The 18,486-nt window shown below is 38.1% G+C and overlaps 1 protein-coding gene across 1 annotated transcript in view; it reads left to right on the top strand.

The window, feature by feature from the left end:
* Window positions 1–215: 215 nt before the first annotated feature.
* LOC308664740 (cadherin-6) overlaps window positions 216–18,486 on the top strand; it is a gene marked incomplete at both ends in the record, with an annotated part of 69,137 nt that continues 50,866 nt past the window's right edge. The window contains one exon of the mRNA XM_081322204.1: window positions 216–443. Coding sequence (XP_081178330.1) covers window positions 216–443 — 228 coding nt within the window. The remainder of the gene's footprint in view (window positions 444–18,486) is intronic.

Here is an 18,486-nt window from a genome sequence, read left to right on the forward strand (position 1 = left end):
TCATATCTGCTGTTGCACTGAGTGCTAAATAGCCTTCTCTAAATGCTTGATAAATTGTCATTTCTTTTTTCTTTCAGAGCTCCTCCGAGACTTAAAGAAAAAAAAACAACATTAAGGAACAAAGAAGGAATGTGATTGGCCTCAGCACAGAGAACTAGCTTGCATTTGAGGTTGGGGGAAAAATCATCACTTCAGCATCATTTTGTACTGCCATCATGAGAACTTATCATTGCTTCTGGCTCCTCTTCTGGTTTGGTCCTCTTCACCAAAGTTATTCTACACCATTATCCAAAAAAGCTACTGGTTTTCCAGAAAACCTAAAGGTTTTGGATTTATCTAGAAACAGCAGAAAGGAACTTAGTCGTTCCAAGAGAAGCTGGATGTGGAATCAGTTCTTCCTTCTAGAGGAATACACAGGCTCTGATTATCAGTACGTTGGCAAGGTAGGATATTTTAATTCTTTCCAAAAATTAAAAGAAAATAGCATGGGATATTATTCTACCACATGAGCTGTCTTTAATCCATGTCTCTTGGTAGTTACTTCTGATAAGAGTACTTTGGGGAATATTCAATAGTTTAGCTAACACTTGAAAAGGATGAAAGAAATTGTGATATAATTTACACAACCAACCATGCCTATTTAAAATGAAATCTGTTATTTGATTTATTTTTTCTTGACCTTGTTAAAAAAACATTTCAGAAATTATACATTGCTGAGGTCCAGCATAGGAAATTAAAACTTGTCCTTTTAATTTCAGCAGAGGTGCATACTATTTGGGAACCTATTAAAAATGTCTTTTAGTAGAACTTTTTTCATGAAGACACATGTAAATATTTCTGCTTTTACACGCAAGTGAATCAGAAATGTATGTAAGGTTGCCACTGTTGATTGTTAAATTAGTTGCCTGTAAATCTGGAAAACGGTGTTGGAACCCTTGTTTTTTCCCCCATTACTGATGATTAATATCTTCCAGAGCTACCATCCAAATATCATTGAGCTAAAAGAAAAATAAAATAACAAATTTCACTCACAGACATTTGTAGGGGAGGCAAAAGGGTTTAAGTGACCATACGTGTCAAAATGTCACAAAGCATGCTCCTATCTAATACTAGCATGCGAATAAAAAAACAAAGGGTTTGTCTTATGATGACGTGATTATTGCTTTTTTATTATTTTGAGATTATTACAATTTATTCTACACACCTAGGGCTTCGTATCACTTCAGTGATGGCTAGGTGATGCTATGAACATATTAAAAGCCACTAGTGAGAAAACAGTCCCAGAATACATGATGTTTGTATATATTGGCATGCTTTAGGAGGTGATTATCATATTTTTGGATGGACTGTCTTGGCTTCAATTTCAGAGATGCCTTTTTTTATCCTCTTTGTACATTTTCAAGTTCTGCTGAAATTTTGAGGAACTTAGGAAAGCTGGGGTGTGGGTGTAACTTACCAAACTTTCCTAATCCAAAATTGGGATTTCTCCAGCATCTTCTGTCTGGCACTTTATAAACAGAATGGGGAAAAAACTCACCACAGCCAACTCATCATATGCAATTCCCTGTGGGACAATTCAACAATTCACTTTATTTAAAATAATATTTTAAAAAAAGTAATTTTTGTCACTCACATGTCATTTTTGTCATTCTGTCCTTCTTTCTGCATCCTGTCTTTAATTATTCTATTTCACCATTTCTTCAATATTAGTGTAACCCTTGTCCTGCGACAAGTTGTTTTGTGGTGAATTGGCCATGGTGAGTTGCCCTAGACCCCTTTATAGAAGTATGTATTAATTCCAAGCAAGCTTTTGTGAGAATATTGGTTCTGTTTTATTATGTTTTATGAATTATTTTGTTCTGAAATAATTTACACAGGCACTGACTATTATTACTCTTGTTTAACTAGGTTTATGAAGTTTATTTGTGGTGAATCATCAGAAATGTTGTTATGGAAAGACAAGTGTGTTAACATGTTGTCTCCATATTTTTCATTTATTAAGAGAAAAAGAACAAAGATCTCAAGCATGGATTTCTGGATTTACATGTCCCTTCAACTAGAATGAATGTAAATGCCCTTGGAGGCAACATTCAGAATGTTCCCTGAGACATAGTTAGAGAAATTTGCATTGTTGGGATCCTGCTTTGCATTGCAGTACTGCAAAATTGAGGGGGGGGGGAAACAAATCTTATATCATATGGCTTCTCCAATTTGGGGCTAGTTAGTTTGATAAATCATAATTTACCTGCTTGTTTGAGAGCTCATTATGTAATAAGAGCTAACTGCTTCAGCACAGTTGTGACAGAACCTCGAGAGAAACATTGCTTCATTTACCAAAATGTACAGTTAGATTTTTTTTAATGGGTTGGGCAATATGGTCTAGAATCTAGATATATAACAGAACCCTCCTTTGTCTCCCAAAAAAAGGTACACCTGCAACACTAACCTGTCCATCAGAACCTTAGTAATTAAAAAAAAGATCCTTTTTATCTAATGTGTGTCTTTGGAACAAGGATCTTAAACACTTCATCGTTTTGTTTCCAAAATGATTGCAATTCAAAAGAGTTAATTATGCACATAAAATTACAAGGAAAGCTTTGTTAATTAAAATATGGCTAATAAAATCCAAGACTGATTTGGGAAGCAAAGAAAGGAAACAGATACAAGTTATGTAGGTGTTATTAATGCTATGGCCATCAGCACTTCACAGATGATCTTTTATGTTTTTTTGGGTGCCTGAGCAATTCATGTCTTTGTAATTGAACAGTTAGCCATGAAGCATGAATGGGAAATACATGGAATATGAGAACAAAATATAAGTGTTCCATGATTTAGAGGAAAATCCATACAAGTACATATTTTATTAACTAGCCAAATTGTGCAGGGGGCTTACGTTGTTTATGTTTACAGCTATTCTTTAATCTAAGAGATTATTTGAAGAGTTTCCTTTAAGTTAGAAACAGTTCTCAGCCTTTGTAGGATCAGTTAATGCCCAGATGAGATTACTTAAAAATAATAGTCTCCATTGGACTGATGTGTTACATGGGAATTCATATACAATTGAGATCTTATAACTAAAGAGTGTTTCAAAAGAATAAAATCCAAATTTTAAAGAAGTAGAAGGAAGAGAGGCATATCCTCCTTAGTATTTAGTGGCAAAAATTTGAACGAAAACAAAAATGAGAAACCTTTCCATATGTAAATACAAATTGTAGATCAGGGGGAGGTGGTAGATGTTTGATGGCAGACAGATCTCCCCAGAATTTGCAGATGGAAAGAAAATAAGAGGGCTGTGTGTTTCTTACTGCTTGCTGGTGCTGTTTCTGTGAGTCAACTTAGCATGCTTTCTGGAATCCTGGACCTACAATCCGCTGTTGCTGGGGTCTCGCACTTGTTCAGCAAGTCGCATGCTGATAACTCCTTGAAGTAGGCCAGCTTAGAGGCTGCAAGGATTCTAGGAATGCTACTTTGCTGTTGTAGGTATGATAGCAGGATCTTGAAAGCCTGTCAGAATTGAAAATTTCACTGTGTTCTAGTGCTTGTTGAGAAAGCCAATTTGAATCCAACTCTTTGTTCAGAAAGAATCTTTCGAAAAGAAGGAAATAAAGGCCAGCTATGTCTGAGTTATCAGCATAAAGACAGAGGTGCTGACTTGACTTCTTCTCATTTCAGTAAGTCTTGTGTCTCCCTTCTGCTTTATCAAGTCCCTCATTCAAAACAACATATTGATGTACGTGAGGGAGGGTCTTCTCACTTGAAACTTTAGCACTCGGGCACATTTTTCCATGCAAGTTCTTTTCACTCATTAAACCTTAGTACTTTCTAACTCTCTCCCAGATGAAAATACCCATCTCTTCACCTGCTTTCCTATTCACAGCCAGTCATCATTTTTTTCTTGTCAGAATGGGTGGCTGGCTGGTTTTTGTTTTTTTTTCATTCATGGCTAGTAAAGAGAAAAGTCACAGAACCCTTATTTTATAAGTTCTATATTCTGTGCACCTTCTTTTGGTTGTTTTCCCTAACCTTCTTTTCTTCATGTAGATAAACTCACTTGAATTTCTCCGGTTTTCCATCCTGAGGTTACCGACATGAATAAAAACTCACTGTACCGTCAATCCATCACAACGTAGTGAAATCATAGGCAGTTACCGCATTTGTGGATATGAAGAGAGAAGAAAAGTTTTACATAAAGAACCTAAACATTCTGTGTGGGCCCTGCTGTATTCACAAAATCAAACGCAGAGCCTCAGACGAAGAGGAACATAAAAACAAGAAAATGGATCAGACCTCATTTCTTCAAATTAGATGCATAACTCCTTCATATTGATCTGTTTCTTTGGAACCCCCTAGGCCTAGAAGAGTTAATTAAACCAACCATCATTCAGTAACAAGCATCTCATTACACCATCTCTCTTCATTTTCTTCTGTCAAGTATTCATCTGAAGCCTCCTGCCAGCATAGACAAGGCTGGTTGTAATCCAAGTTTCAGATTAAACTGTGCCAGGAAAGTTTGCATTTGGTAGAGGTAATGAAATGTGTGAAATATAATACACAGTGATCCTAAAAAGGGCCAGATTCAATTTTCTAATAAATCACATTTAACAGAATCAAATCCACATTAGCTGCTATTTATTCTTTGCTCACGTTTTGAGCCTTGGTAAGCTCTTTGGAAGTAGTAAGGAAAGAATATAAGCCATGTGATATTTACTATTGATCTATGTTAAGTTAATAAAAGACTCCAGGAACAAATCAGTGCAAGGAAAGCAGAGCTTGTCCCTCAAGAATAAGAAAAAAAAATGAGGTTGGCAATAAGCTTGCCTCTACTTCTAACTGCAGATAAAATCCTTGGGCTCAGCCTCCAACATCTCATAGCTTCATTCTTGCAACATTCTTATTCTCAGAGGACAGAATCAGTCTGCCTATCTTCATGCACAAATGGCCTGTTCCAGCCATTCAACTGAAAGCATAGAAGGTGCATGATGAATAAAGAATGGGGTCATGCATGCTACCTCCCACTACCTCCCTTTGCACTGCAGGAAGGAGGAGAATCACCACAACACCACCGTACTCCCCCTACTTGACCATCCAGACACATGATCACATTTACAACCTCAATGACCATGTCCCCTTCATCAAGATCAATAAGATCAAGATCTTCTTAGATAACCAAGACTGTGCTTTTGCCAACATCATAAGACCTTCGCTCCTTCCGATGTAATCTGAAGACTCACTTATTCGAACAAGCCGGCCTGGCCTGATGGGGGGGGGATTTTACTGTTGTTTTTAATATATCTATTTATTGTTTTAGCTGGGCATTGTGTTTAATTCTTTTTAACTTTTGTATCTTTGTATTTTTATATGTTTGCCCTGTTCACCGCCCTGAGTCCTTCGGGAGAAGGGCGGTATATAAATAAAATTATTATTATTATTATTATTATTATTATTATTATTATTATTATTATTATTATTATTATTATTATTATTATTATTATTATTATTATTATTATTATTATTATTATTATCTTACAAGCTTGACTCCATCTCACAGCAGATATAAGCAGTTTTATCTGACATGCTCTGAATAGACTCACAGTGGCCTCTTAAATGTTCCTATTGCCCTTCTTCACAGTGAAAGGACCAGTGGTCTTGAACAGGGCCACCAATTGGCTATCTGAAAATTTTGCTGCTTTTATTGCCACAAGGTGACTCTTAATAAAGAATCATATCCATGCTTGGTTGAGTTTACTTTTCATTTTCCTCCAGCAGCACTCTAGGCATTTCTTTGGGTTCCACGATTGCTATGGTAACCATTAATCCCCAAGCAACCTGATGTGTGCAGCCAAGGAAGGTGGATTTAAGGTAGGTAATATCATAAGTCTGAGGAACACCACTGTCAAAGTAGTTACAACACTGAGTACCTCAGACAACCACCTCCTGCCACTATCACCCATACAAATGCCACATTACACTGTAGCTCACACCTTCTCTCACCTGGACAGCCAGAGATAAAAATCAGCACTTTCAAGGTCTTTTTAAAACTGAGGCAAACTAAGAGTCATCACTGCCGACTGCTCCACCTCGTTTGCCACCAATCTCTTTACACCATATACCAAAATTGTCTCTGTCTACTCTTTCTAAGTCTGTTCTATTTTACAAACCAATTCTTTAGATAGCAGAGATGGAAAGCTCCAGAAGCATCTACCAAAAGGTGTAATACACAAAAATATTCTTCTAGTCCCACAACCACATAGAGGGAACAACTTGACAGCTACCCAGAATGGAAGCCTGGCAACAACTATAAGATGCAGATTGGCCCTCTAGCAAATTAGTCTGCTACCAATGGGTGCTGTCACCTAAGTGTCTGGACCTTCCAAACACTGAGGTTGAGCATCCTTGGTTTGCTATGACTGCCACCACTTTGCTAGGTGATTGACCTCTGCTGAAAATACTACTAGCACCATTACCTGGTCAAGGATCACCACCAGCCCCTTTGCCTCTGCTGCACCACCTAATCTTCAACAACTGTGCTGCAGGGCATTTAGCCTACCATGTTATGATGCTACTACTAATCTCCTTCACCAGCTCTCCATGTGATCTGGTCAGCTGCATTGGCCAGTTCTAGTTGAATGCTGCCTGATGAACACAACATCCTCCTTGATCACTCAGCAGCCTCTGCTTTTGCCATCTCCTATGCCATCATCAATTTTTAGCTCAAGGGGATTTGGGGATCATTTAGATCTTCTCAATCCTTCATATACACAAAACACCATCAATATGTTTCTTCAACGACTTAACAGAATAACAGACTTGGAAGGGACCTTGGAGGTCATCTAGTCCAACCCCCCTGCTCAGGCAGGAATCCCTCTAGCATTTCAGACAAATGGTTGTCCAATCTCTTCTTAAAATCTTTCAGCATTGGAGCAGTCACAAGTTCTGGAGGCAAGTTGTTCCCCTGGCTAATTCTTCTGTCAAGAAATTTCTCCTTAGTTTGAGGTTGGTTCTCTCCTTGATTCATTTCCATCCACTGCTTCCAGGTGTCCCATATCTAATATTCATTTTGCCTTGGCCTTTCTCTCTTTTTTCTCTCTCTCTGTATTAGTTCAAATAGTATCTTCTTTAGCATCTAAGAGAATGCTTAATTGTATAATACACGTAACATACATTAGAACAGCTGAAAGTCAAAACTCACCTGTAGAAATTTTTTTAGAAAGAAGGGCTTACAAGAAAATGTGTACTGTTTTTTTTTCCCCTGTGCTTGTGTAATTGAGTAGGGATTAACAAAAGGCACATAGGTAGGAATCTATTAGTTGATCTTCAGCTGTCTAAACTATCACAATAGAAAATCAGACTAACTCTGCTTCATGGCTGGCAATGTACTAATCACTCACTTCCCAGCTACAGTTTCAGGTTAGAATTCTTGAGTTGTAGCAATTTAGATAGATTTTTACTTGCTTGGGCAGGTCAACTACAGTGTTGGGACTCAGGGAGTACACACTGATAACTGGCTCTTGCTTCTTACAGTACCGTTTTGCCTTTGGCTTTGTGTTTATTTATTTAGTTCTGTAATTTATATGCTGCTCAGTTCCAAAAGGCTCCAAAGAGCTCACAATAATACAGAAGTAAAGAAAAAAATTAAAAGAAGAAAACAAAACAACAACAAAAAAACAATCGAATCATGGACACACCAAGGCCAACAATGCTAACAGCAACCATTGCCTACCATTGGAAGGAGACTCATAAACCCTCCAAAAACATTCTGAAGCATTTTCTGAAGAGCAGCATAATTGGTGCTGATCTGATCTTGCATTGAGCACCATTCCAAAGAAGAGAGTCCACTAGAGAAAAGACATTACTAGATCTTATTGGATAGGCAGAAATGTCTGGGAGAAGATACTTCAGAAGGTCCTCAGCCATGAATTATACCTTGAATAACCTGAATAATTTGAATAGGATCAAGCTATTCTCCAAAGCACATGAAGGCAGGACAAGATGCAATGAATGGAAACTAATTAAGGAGAGAAGCAACTAAGGGGAAATTTCCTGACAAGTTAGAACAATTAATCAGTGGAACAACCTGCCTCCAGAAATTGTGGGTGCTTCAACACTGTGGTTTTTTAAGAAGACATTGGACAACCATTCATCTGAAATGGTATAGGGTTTCCTGCTGGAGCAGGGTGTTGGACTAGAAGACCTCCAAGCTATGGTGGGATTCAAATATGTGAACAACCGGTTCTCTGTGTGGATGCCACTTCCGGAAGTCCATTCTGGGCCTGGGCAACAAAGAATGAGCTACTGGTTCTGCTGAAGTGGTGCAAACCAGCTGAATCCCACCACTACCTCCAAGGTTCCTTCCAATTCTGTTATGGTGGATGAGGAAGAAAACCAGTCAATTCCCTGCTTGGGCTGCTCCAGTTCCTGAGCAAATGGATCTTGATGGTGACCCAGGAACCATAGTGGTCGACTCAACTTATCTCAGCAGTGCCATGAATGAGCAGGGAGAAGCATTTATTTCTCCTGCCCTAGTCCCCTCATGTCACAGACCTTGAATTTTCAACCCTCCATTTCAATACAGCTGATTTTTATCCTGAAAAACTGTACTGACGTACCTCGATGCAAGCTAATTTAAGGAGCTCTTTGATTGCAGGAACCTCAAGATTTCGAGAAGTGCAAAAATGAACAAAGAAAAGGAGAAATGAGTGTGCTATGAGCCAAAGAATAATCATTGGAAGGAGAGTTGGAGATGGGATACACTATTTTAGAAAAGAGTGCATATGATAGGAACTGCATTTGCTGGTAGATGGCACCACTGCATTTGCTGGTAGATGGCCTTTCAAAATTAACGTTTGCTCTGCAACCATTTGCTCTCCTCTGTGTAATGCAGATTATTATAAACTCCAAAGTTGTCCTCTGAGCCCAAGTGCATGAACGTTTCACCAATTTGGCTTTCAAAGTTTACACTGCAGTATCATATTCTGTACGCTCTTTGTGTCTTATAAGCCTCATTGGGCAAATGGTGGCAATAACTCCAAAATCTTGGAACTCTCAGTGATTGTGATTCAGTGATTTAAAAAGCTCTCTGCAGTCCTATACTCATGTAATGAAATTCAGACTGAGAATAGACTGTAGTTATTTTCTCAGAGAACACCTATGCTATGTGCTTAATTTTATCTCCTCCAGATAGCCACACATTAGGATGAATACAGTCGTGGAGCTTCAGACTCTTATCATTTCAGGATTCGACTCTATTTGATTTTGCATTGCCCTGCCATTAGGGAGGAGACTTCATTAAACCTTGTCTCTAATAATCAAATTAGCACCGTGCAGAGGATATTTCTCATGGGGCAATATTAGAACAAAACGCAATATTCATTCCACAATTTTACCATTTCATCCTTCACAGCATGCGTGTCAGTTCACCTGCTTTAGGAATTAACAGTCTGCAGCTTTCTGTGGCATATTGTCCACTGCATAAAACCTATGATAATGCCTATCTATTGTAGTCTTAGTAATACAGAGTATTTCTGTGTTCTGCTTGCATGTCTGCAGAGCAGACCAAATTTCTCATTTTGGATCCGAAAGGTGATAATGTATTGCTTAGGGCTTGGGTTCCTGCATCTCTTTCGTTCTCTGCACACCACCTCCTCCTCCCTAACTCTCAGTACTATGAGTAATGTATATGTCTACAGAGTGGCCAGCACTGAATGCTCAGCTTCCACTGGGTCACCTTTGTCAATAAGAAAAAGATGAGATTTTCTTTCAAGTGCATCCATCATCTAGTAAGAAGCTGTAACTTGCTGCTGAAAGAAAGAAATGTTTTATTCATTTGCTTCCCGGTAAAACATTTGTGGATTTTTTTTAATGTACTTTTACTCTCTCCTCCTGAATTCAGATGTTCACTATGGCAGCTTGTATAATGTAGAAAGCATTAGGCCCACTCTCTGTAGGGAAACATTCTGTGGTCACCAACTTCTCACTATGTACTAAGGAATGATCTTCTTGTGTAAATAAATAATCTTGATGATGAAGTAGTTAGAAGAGCAATTCCTTCTTCATACCCATCCACCCAGTCTGAAAATGAACCAGCTAAAACTTTCATGGTTGTCATTGGACAGTAATAGGACCAGGAAGTTCATATTACGACCGAATTTCTACTGATTTGATTTGGATTATGTAGAAGGGAGAACCTAAGTCCATCTTATAAACAAAATATTCCTAACTATGACATAATATCCAAGATCTTTGTGCCACTTCTAAGAAAATATTTTTCTTCTCATGTAACCCTACTTCAAACTTCAAGTATTTTTGCCCTAGATTGGAAGTACAGTATATGAAATGAGTTAATATTTATGGCAGAAATAAAAATCAACAGCAGATATTGGTCAGCAGCTAATATAAAAGGATGATATTTTGGAGATTTAACAGCTTTTGGTTTTTCAAAGCTGTGGAGTAGCCATTTTCTTTCTTCTGTTCATTGGTGTAATCTGATATTGACAATACTTAGTTTTAATTATTCATTCCATAAACACTTTTTCATAATGAATTTGAATTTACAGAATAGAATGCAGAATAAGAGTTTGGAAGGGAACTTGGAGGTCTTCTAGTCCAGGGCTTTTCAACCAGTGGTACAGGTACCACCTGTGGTACATTGGCACCTGGCAGGTGGTACGCGACCATCCTAGAAAAGTGGTAGCAGGGGAGGGGAATGAGCTGAACTGGTGGCAGCATTGCACAAGCCTGACCGAGAGATGGCTGGAGCTGCAGGGCTGTCAGGGCTCAGTGGAAGCGCCAGAATCAGCGCCAGGCTCCAGCTTCTGAGCCCAGAAGAAGCACCGATCACCTTGAATGTTGCAGCATCTCCAGGGTCTTGTGATTTACATTCAGATACTTGGCAACTGATTCATCTTTATGATGGTCACAGTGTCCCAGGGTCATGTGAAGTGACCAAAACCTGCTGCAACCACCCAGCAGAAGGGGGGAATAAAAATCAAACACCCCCCCCACCCCACCCCCACTGCCAATCCTCAACAGAAACGCTCACAACAATGAAAACCTCAGACAGGAGGAAGAGCACTGCGAGGCAGGCAAGCAGGCAGGTGTCTTGCTTGGCTGTGGCTTGGGGGGCACTTTTTTCAGTGCCATTGTAACTTCGAACAGTCACTGAGCCAACTGTTGTAAGTCGAGGACTACCTGTACTTCATCACTTTTTTCCTTTTTTTTTGGTCATCAAGTTTTTGACACCTTGCTAGGTAACTGGTGGTACTGTATAATGATACTCTTGTAGGATAATACATATGATAGGAAAATTGGCATATTGGCATATTCATTTAATCTCCATCAATTTTTGTACAATAGCAGAGTATCAAGTAGACAGTAAAACAAATAAAACAGAGATTATGTTTGTTTCCTTCTAAGACTTTTGCATAGAACCTATTCACCTTCTTTTTTTCAACTCTATAAAAGTTCTATTCATTAGCTGCCAATCTTGGAGATTTAAATAGCTAGTTATCTGTTCCAATTTAATGTGTTTTCTTCAGAGAGACTCTGGGGAAGAAAAAGAATCTATTATTTTACTTGCTTAGAAAACAATCATAGTCATGCTGGATCATGAAGAAAATATTCAAAATCCATAGCCGAGCAATGTCTTTGTGAAGATCAATGGAAATGTCACAAAACAACAACATAATCTTTTAATTTTTTTTCCAAAACTCTTAACCATACATTAAAAAAACCTGGAAGGGGGGTAAACAAGGAAGTTACATTAGGAGTTTCAGCCACAAGACCAGAAATAAGACCACATATGCCATGATATAAAAAAAGATGTTGAGACTCTAGAAAGAATACAGAAAAGAGCAACAGAGATGATATTAGGGGACTGGAGGCTAAAACACATGAAGAACAGTTGCAGAAACTGGGTATGTCTAGTTTAATGAAAAGAAGGGTGATGGGTGACATGATAGTAGTGTTCCAATATTTGAGGAGCTGCCACAAAGAAGAGGGAGTCAAGTTCTTCTCCAAAGCACCCGAAAGCAGGACAAGAAGCAACGGATGGAAACTAATCAAGGAGAGAAGCAACCTAGAACTAAGGAGACACTTCCTGACAGTTAGAACAATTAACAACCTGCCTCCAGAAATTTCCTGATGGTTAGAATAATTAATCATCCAAAAGTTGTAGGTGCTCCAACACTGGAGTTTTTTAAAAAGAGATTGGACAACCATTTGTCTGAAATGGTATAGGGTTTCCTGCCTGTGCAGGGGATTGGACTAGAACAGGGCTAATCAACCTTTTCACCCGTTGCACCACTTTTAGGATATGGCAACATCCGAGTACAGTACGTCTCATTGTACAAGAGTATCATATGAAGATGCCAATTTTACTACAAATAGATCAATATGTATATGCATAATATATATATTTAAATATGTATTAAATACAAATTAAATATATATATTTAATATACATATTTCAAATCAATATATATTTAATTTACAAATTTCTTACTCCATGTAAGCTGAAAGTACATACCAGTCCAGCATCTAATTTTTTTTTTCATATAAAGCAGAGGTGGAAACTACAGCCTCTTTATGACTTCTGCACTTCAACTCTCATAATTTCTGAGCCAGCCATGCTGGCTCAAGAATTCTGGGAGTAGAAGCCCACAGGTCCATAGTTCCCCACTCCTGATATAAAGAATGGTGAACTTTAATGTTTAGATGGCCTAGACATTGATATTTGAACATAGATCTTTTTAACATTCATATTGTATTAATCTAGATGAAATGTTAATATATATTGCTAGTCTTCATATGATATACCATACTCCCCAGTCATAAGAATCTATAAACTTATAAATGTGAAATCTTCATAAAACCAAACATCATCATTGATCCATTCAGCAATACAAAACATCAACACACCCCACCTTTAAGGTTAAGATGCAAAAGTGGGTTAGGGCTTGATTATTTTCATCTCTCTCCTAAATGTTAACAGGGAGGGAGTCATCTTTACATGATAGGAACAACATAAGTCTGGGAAAATGTAGAAAAATCAGGTTTCCTGGTTCCTGTCTTTAGCTTCATAGATAATGTGACTATGAAGTTCACCTTCATAGCTGGGACATGTAGGATTGGGCAATAGAAATAAAAGAATCAGAGGAAGCTACCAACCTGTGCTATATACAAGTTTATAAATATGTAACAATAAATAATAAATAACCCATTAGCTCCATTACATAACAAAATAAAGAATGAAAAATGGAGGAATATATAAATGTATGAATACTTTGATATGCCTGTCTTCCTGTAAGTTTGTACACATGGACCTTATACCATGCCTATAAACATCTTATCCATAGTACTGAGTACAGATAGACTATGACTTACAACAGTTCACTTAGTGACCATTCAGAGTTACAACAGCAGTGGGGAAAAATTGACTTATGACCGTTTTTCACACTTATGACCATTGCAATCTCCCCATGGTCACGTGATCAAACTTCAGATGCTTAGCAACTGACTCATAGTTATGATGGTTGCAGTGTCCTGGAGTCATGTGATTCCCTTTTGTGACCTTCTGACAAGTTAACAAGGAAGCCAAATTTACTTAACAACCATGTCACTAACTTAGCAACTGCAGTGATTCACTTGTGGCAAGAAAGGTCATAAAATGGGGCAAAATCCCCTTAACAAATGTCTCACTTAGCCACAGAAATTTATTTATTTATTTATTTATTTGATTAGTTTTCTATACCACCCTATTCCTGAAGGACTCAGGGCGGTTTACAGGGCAGCATATAAAAGACAATATAAAAAGATAATATAAAATTAAAATGAATTAAATTAATTAAAGCCCAACAATTAAAACAATATTAAAAAGCTAAAACCCCTTCAGTCCAGGCCTGATAGATCAAAAAGCCAGGTTTTCAGGTCCCGGCGAAATGAACGCAGATCGGGGGTGGTCTGGAGTTCCACAGGTAAATCATTCCAAAGGGCAGGCGCGCCCACAGAAAATGCCCTCCCTCTGGGGATCATTGTTGGCCTCAATTGTGTTCTTAAGTTTTAGACTTCCTGTACAAACAGAATCAAAGGCCAACGTTACTGTAGAAATCTTAAAGGAACTCCAGGCAACGTACACAGTAAAATGTGAATTCTTACACACAGACACACACGCACATACACAATTGATGCTGTTAGAACCCTACTCCCCTCAAAATTATATTGTACTTATAAGATCTTTAGTGTTGTGATTCAGGGTCAGCCTGTGGGTTCGGCAGTTGGGTCGGACGACTCAGAGGAGGAGGGGGGTGTTGAAGAGCTTGCTGAGGGGGTTGAAGATCTTGCTGATGAGAGCCCTCAGCCAGGCCCCTCCCACCTGGTCATGACGGAGACCCAGCTGTGTGAGCCTGACAGTGTGGATGAAGATGACCCACAGCTGGCCCTGTTCAAGGACGCCCGACGCAGGAGGCAGTCAATCAGGAGTAAACAGAGGAAGGCAATGGGGCACCTCGGAAGGAGGCAGAGAGAAGCCACGCCCTGAACTGTATAAAAGGGGAATGCGTGGGAGGGCTGGTTTGCTGAAGGCAACCGCTTGATTAGTTCCTGTTTCATAGCTCCTGTTTCATGGTTGGTGTCTTGTTTTGCTCTGTTTTATGTTAATAAATTTGGCAGGCTTAATTCCAGCCTCTTGCCGTTTGTAAAGGGGTTGTCCCTGCCTTTTCTGCAGGGCTGGTAGCAGGCTGGTACAGAACATTTAGGGAGAAACAGCTTCTGTACTCAGAATGCCATTCCCTACCATACATACTGTTAAATACAGGTGTATATATTTTTGAAGGTCTATGTATATTATTTTTATTATATGTATACATATGTTATATGTATATTATTCCAACAATGAAGTACTACTTACCCTAACTGCCTCTCAAGACAAAAATGAAACTGGATATACATCAAGAGCACTATATGCCACATCACTCTGCCTCCTCATTGACTCCAAAGGAAAGCTATGGTTTTAAAATCTTTCTCTTAAAAATGATAATCACCTAATGTCTGGTTTAACTTCCGATTTTGTACATTAGGATATTCTGCCTCATTAGTTAAAACCTGCCCGTAGACAGTGTATTGAGATCAGCATACCTTTTTTTTCCCCTCCAAGAGTGTTTCTGCTTCTTTATTCACTCTTTAGCCTTTGGGGATGATATTATCTCTACACTATTCTACCTGCACAGGCCTCTATATCATAACTCTTAAAGCACCAGATTTAAAATTTTGCTACTTATCTCAATTTTTATTGGCCATAAACCAAAGATGTATTTTCCTTTTGTTATTAATGGCCCACTCTTCTAGCTACCATTGTTCACGTGAGTGCGATAGCCATTTTTTAACTGAATAGTCAGAGGATGGTAACATTTTGCTATTGAGTCAAGAGAAGTGGGAACATTATTTCCTTTTTGAATTACAGGGAATAGCGGATTTATAGAGTTTCCCCTTTACTTTAAGCACTTAGCTGAGAAGTTCAAAGAGAGTTGCTAGTTTTATTCCATCTTTTTATGTCATCTGTTTTCAGCCGTAGCTGAAAAATCTTAGAGTGAATAAAAGTGAAGTTCCTAGAAGGAAAGGTTTAAAAGAAGAGATTTCCTTTCTTCTGGTTCAGTTGTGTTTTGAACACATTTCCGCCTGCTGTCTACTTATTATAGTACTGCATTGTACCACTGTTTGCTTCCTGTACTGAATGCAGGCAAAGACAAGGTGTGATTGGCTTAGACCAGGGGTAGGCATCCTTGGCTCTTTTATCACTCGTGGACTGTATAATTTAAATTACACTTGATCATTTTAATGAAAAATCAAGTAAAAAAATACATTTTTTTTGCAAGTAGTTAAAATGATAGTTTTAATGCAAGCAGTACATTTTCCTATCAGACGTATATTACTTACAGTTTGCTTATTCATTTACCTGTTACTAAATCTTTCCACAGTTTCTTTTGCTGTGTACGTTTATGTTAAAAAAAGTGCAACCTAAAACTGCATGTAGTGGAGCTAAATAGATGCTATTTTCTAAGGTATAAAATTAGCAATGTTGTAAAGATAAATATATAAAATATATAAAGTACATTTATCATCATCCTTTAATTATTTTAAATTAGTACTTTAATAATTAATAACTGCAAATAGTAAAGCAAAATTCATTATTTTGTCAAACAAAAAAGCACAAGCCATTTCTTCCCTGGAAGTCATTCTCTTTACCATATTTTGAGAAAGCAACTTAGTTTAACTATGCAGCATGAAAATAGTATTTGTATATGGCAGGGGTCTTCAAACTTAGCCCTTTTATGACTTGTGAACTTTAATTCTGGCTGAGGAATTCTGGGAGTTGAAGTCCACAAGTCATAAAAGGGCCAAGTCTGAAGACCACTGGCATATGGCCTTAATCTGCTATCATTTAAGCTTCATTTAATGGTTTGGGGTTCTTATATTACATAAGAAAGGAAAAGTCTCTCTCTGATTATTCTCCAGCATCAATTATTATTAACCAGCATCAATTCTCCTCCTTAAACAATCTCTACCCCAATTACATCTTGAGGAATTTTTAAATACTGTATTGAGATTTGTATATTCCTTATTGATTACTGAAGTGTATTTACTGAAGTACGTTCTCCTTTCTCACTACTCCCTCAGAGACTTGTAGGAAACAGAGAATTTCCAGAGATTTTTCTTATTGTTGATTTTTTTTTCAAATTCCAGCTTCGTGATAAAGCATTACTTTAAAATTAGTACATGAACTTCAGATGGCAAGGATCTATATTTATATTATGAGAATTCAAGTAAGGGCATACAGAGAACGTGTTCTCCATTTATTAACTTAGTTTCGGGCTATAAAATAAAGGAAAATCATTCTCATATGAACTTTTATTTCAGATGTTTAGATTATGAGAAATGAAAGGTGGTCAGGCAAGGTTAATATTCTTGGATATCTTCAAAAATAGATAGCACAGTGTTTACTTTTCTTAACCAAATCGGCTATGCTAACTTCAGCATCTTTAACCATTATGATGGCAAAATGACAAAAATTGCATCATGGCTTCACAACGGAAGTGCCACCCTTTCATACTTGCCTTGCAAAATCCCATATAGGTACAAAAGGAGCAGAACTTGTGCCTTAATACCTATTTTATGCCTCACCATAGATATCTGTGTGGGCTAACTTTCTCCTATGGGTATGCACCAGCTACAAACAGAGAGCAGTTTAATTCTATATTTCAATCTTTGCTGCAGATAAACATCCTCCCCTTCCCAATCATTGTGATTGGAGAACTCCTAGTGAGCATTTTCAGATGAAAATGAAACTATTCATTCCATGATGTAGTCAGTCATTTGATTTTATTCTTTTAACTTCACTTTCCATCTCCTCTGATATTTTACAAGGGGGAAAAAATCTCTATTACTTTTTTGCAGACAAAATGCCTTCCTCTTTTGCAGTTGTCTCTGGTTCGTTTCAGAAACATCCTGTTTCTCCTATCAGAATAGCAAAAATCAATGCAGCATAGCCCAATCCACATTGGGATTGAGATTTAGCTTAATTCTATCCATAATCCTATTTACATTCATATATTTCTCACGCTACATAATACCCACATATCTGTTATAAAAAAATCTGTATGGAACCTCATCTTCTACTTTCATTTAAACAAGGTGCATTACTAAGATATACAACTACTAGGTAAATCATCCCACTGAGTTCAGTGAAACTTAATCTCTTTAAGAATTATACTTTAGGAATATGGCATGAGGATATGTTGTTTTTAGTTGCGAAGTCGTGTCCAACCCATCATGACCCCACGGGCAACGTTCCTCCAGGCCTTCCTGTCCTCTACCATCTTCTGGAGTCCATTTAAGCTCACACCTACTGCTTCAATGACTCCATCCAGCCATGTCATTCATCCCCTTCTTCTCTTGCCCTCTATCTTTCCCAACATTAGGCTCTTCTCCAGTGAGTCCTTCCTTCTCATTAGGTGGCCAAAGTATTTGAGTTTCAACTTCAGGATCTGGCCTTCTAAAGGGCAGTCAGGGTTGATCTCCTCTAGGACTGACTGGTTTGATCGCCTTGCAGTCCAAGGGACTCGCAGGAGTCTTCTCCAGCACCATAGCTCAAAGGCTTCAATTCTTTGGCACTCAACCTGTCTTACGGTCCAACTTTCACAACCATACATTGCAACTGGGAAGACCATAGCCTTGACTATACACACTTTTGTTGGCAGGGTGATGTCTCTGCTTTTTAATGTGCTGTCTAGATTTCCCATGGCTTTCCTCCCCAGGAGCAAATGTCTTTTAATTTCTTGGCTGCAGTCCCCATCTGTGGTGACCTTGGAGCCCAGGAAAATAAAATCTGTCACTACCTCCATTTCTTCCCCATCTATTTGCCAGGAATTGAGAGGGCCGGATGCCATGATATTGGTTTTCTTAATGTTGAGTTTCAACCCAAGTTTTGCACTCTCC

This window comes from Vipera berus (assembly GCF_964194415.1).
Source record: "Vipera berus genome assembly, chromosome: 3".
Lineage (NCBI taxonomy): Eukaryota > Metazoa > Chordata > Lepidosauria > Squamata > Viperidae > Vipera > Vipera berus.